We start from the raw sequence: 2789 nt of genomic DNA on the forward strand, positions 1-2789 counted from the left end.
TAAGTTCTCAAAGTATGTCACATAATGACTAAAATGCCCTTATGGTGCATATTTTGGTTTTTAACCATATTGTTTATAAAACCTTGGTTACCTACTGACTTGGTAACATATTTAAAGTATATTGGCATATAGAACTTGTTATGACTCATCCGGTTACCCGATATCGCTTATACGCATATGGTTGAGCTTATGTAACTAGTTTACGTAAGTTTACCAAAACGGGTCAAATCCTTTCAATTTTATTTCAAATTCTAGAATGTATATTGTTTACCCGCATTATACAAGTCTAGGTACTTGTGGGGTTTAAACTACATTCTATTCCGGTCATCGCTTAATCAAGCGTATTGTACAGTTTTCGTTAATTTAAGTTAACCGGTCCAAGTGTATGACTTGAATAAGACCCGTTAACATTCTAATTGGTTATTATACCATTAATTCCAGACTATGGCCTTCCGATAGATTGCAACCAACCTTAGTTAATTGATTACAGCTGTGCTTATTATATTTCTTGCATTGTAAGACGTGTTTTAGCTAGGTAAATACTCTTAACCTATTTTCCCTATACGGGCTTGGGATACGGTAAATTATTACAGCTTGGTCGGGTATGGGATAATATGTCGGATTGTGACTACAAAATCTTCATAACCGTTTTAATCTGTTTTGTCTGGTAACTTAAACATTGGGGGTTAATGCGACCGTGTCCTGGATATCCTCGGCTCATTTAAGTTACTAATAACCACGACTGAGCACGGGGTGTAGGCATACACCTGACAAACGCTAATGCTATTATAATTTTTTTCTTACCCATATTTTTGGATACCCCTTTATGGGTTAAAGTGGCGTGTCAGTTAATCATGTTATTCGGTTTCTGCACCGGACCCCATATGTATTGACATGCATGTAAAACTGTATACAATATCATTTTGAATTGTCCCAAGTTAATTATGAAAATCATGTGCCTTGTGCACTTAAAATAATTTTGAAATGTTTTCAAAATGAGTCGGTTATTTGTATTTACCAGTGTAAACTAATGTATCTTCGAAAGACTAAGTGATAGGTTGCAAGGTTACGTAACAGGCTGGAAGTTGCCTGGTAATGCTAGAAGAGGAATTTGCAACTCCTTTGCATAGGGCCTATAGTCTGTTATTTCATTTTTATACATTTTCGATCCGCCTGTGGATCTTTATTACAAGCAATCTGTATTATTATTTTTGAACACTCAGATAATTATGTTTGTAATAATATTTTAAATCCAAGACTTCCGATGTGCTATCTGTGTTCGTGTATTTGATATCAATCTCGTCACGATACTCCCCAACCGGGCCCACCGGTGATGTTGTGGTAAATAATGGGGTGTGACAGGTTGGTATTAGAGCCAACATTTGAGAGAATTAAACATTAGCCTTTTGTGTTTAATCTCAAACAACACAATAGCATAATCCTTAGACTTTCTGAGTCTTGGCAATGACCTAGGATTAACTATTATCTCTATTAAGTTATATATATATATATATATATATATATATATATATATTATATATATATATATATATATATATTGTTTTTTATTTTTGACAGGAAATTAATCATGCCACCAAGAGTTAGAGGAATGGGACGTGGAAAAGGTCCGATGAGGGGAGGACCATCAGGACATATACCCTCTCATTCTCACAGCTCAGATCCTTACCACGGTTCGGGAAATGCTTACTCGTCACAACCAGCGAGACATTCTGTCTCACATGACTCATCACCATCTAACCATCATTCCTACCATTCTCATTATTCCCATCAATCACACCATTCACAACAATCCCATCATTCACACTCCCACTCATTTCATGGGTCTTTTGACCCAAACCTGTATATTAACACACCTCCAGCTGCTCAGAACCAGTTGGACCAATATAATGAGCCGGACGAAGACTCAGATCCGGAGATGCCACCATCGGGGTCACATATGCACCCCATTGAGATTTCTAGTGGTTCTGCGTCTTATGCAGGATCACCTTACCAAGGTCCTAACGAATGGGACCAACATTGGAACCAATTCACATTCGAGAATACACCTCCCTATCATTCCCCGACACTGCCTCCGCCGCCTCCACAAGAGGACATGTAAATGGAACCGGTGGAACAATCACATACACCACCAAGGAGGAAAGGAGGAGCACGCATTTCTGTGCATTTGGGACCGCTGTCAAGCCCGCTACCACCTTTGCCCCAAACATATTCAACTATTCCCGAGGACCCACAAATGGGTGGACCCTCAAGCACTGCACCCGTGGTTGATCAGACTCCTGTAACGTTTGTTCAACCACCACCGCCATCGGGTTTTGATAACCCAGTCCCTACGTATTCAGATACCTCTGGATAGAATCCTTTTAACCCATCTACACCAATATATTATAACTATCAGGTGCCACCATACGACCCTTACATGCAAGCGGTCGTACATAATGCTTTATACCCGTCTCTTTCCCACCTGCCTATCCATCTACTAGATATCCAAATTATGGATACCAGTATCCTGCTGTGCCTCAACCACAACCACAACCACCGACCCAAATAGAGGCCATTAACTAGGCCTTAGAAAGAGCGGAACAAATTCAGCGTCAGGCTGAGAAGACCGAGAGGAAGATAAACAAGTTCTTCAAGAAACTCTCCAAGCTAGTCAGGGGAAAGAAAGACGAGTGAAGGCTTTCTTTTAATTATCATGTATTGTTATTTATTTAAATTTCAAAAGTCCCTGCGTGGACATGTATTTCATTTTCTTCCCTGCGTGGACATGT

The 2789-nt window shown here is 39.4% G+C and overlaps 1 protein-coding gene across 1 annotated transcript; it reads left to right on the top strand.

Annotated features, from left to right (window-relative positions):
* The first annotated feature begins 1588 nt into the window (after positions 1 to 1588).
* Positions 1589 to 2119, top strand: LOC110881272 (histidine-rich glycoprotein-like). Its single transcript, XM_022129590.1, has one exon. It carries the CDS (start codon positions 1589 to 1591, stop codon positions 2117 to 2119), a length of 531 nt encoding a protein of 176 aa, XP_021985282.1.
* Positions 2120 to 2789: the final 670 nt, after the last annotated feature.

The sequence above is a fragment of the Helianthus annuus genome, chromosome 10 (genome assembly GCF_002127325.2).
Source record: "Helianthus annuus cultivar XRQ/B chromosome 10, HanXRQr2.0-SUNRISE, whole genome shotgun sequence".
Taxonomy (NCBI): domain Eukaryota; kingdom Viridiplantae; phylum Streptophyta; class Magnoliopsida; order Asterales; family Asteraceae; genus Helianthus; species Helianthus annuus.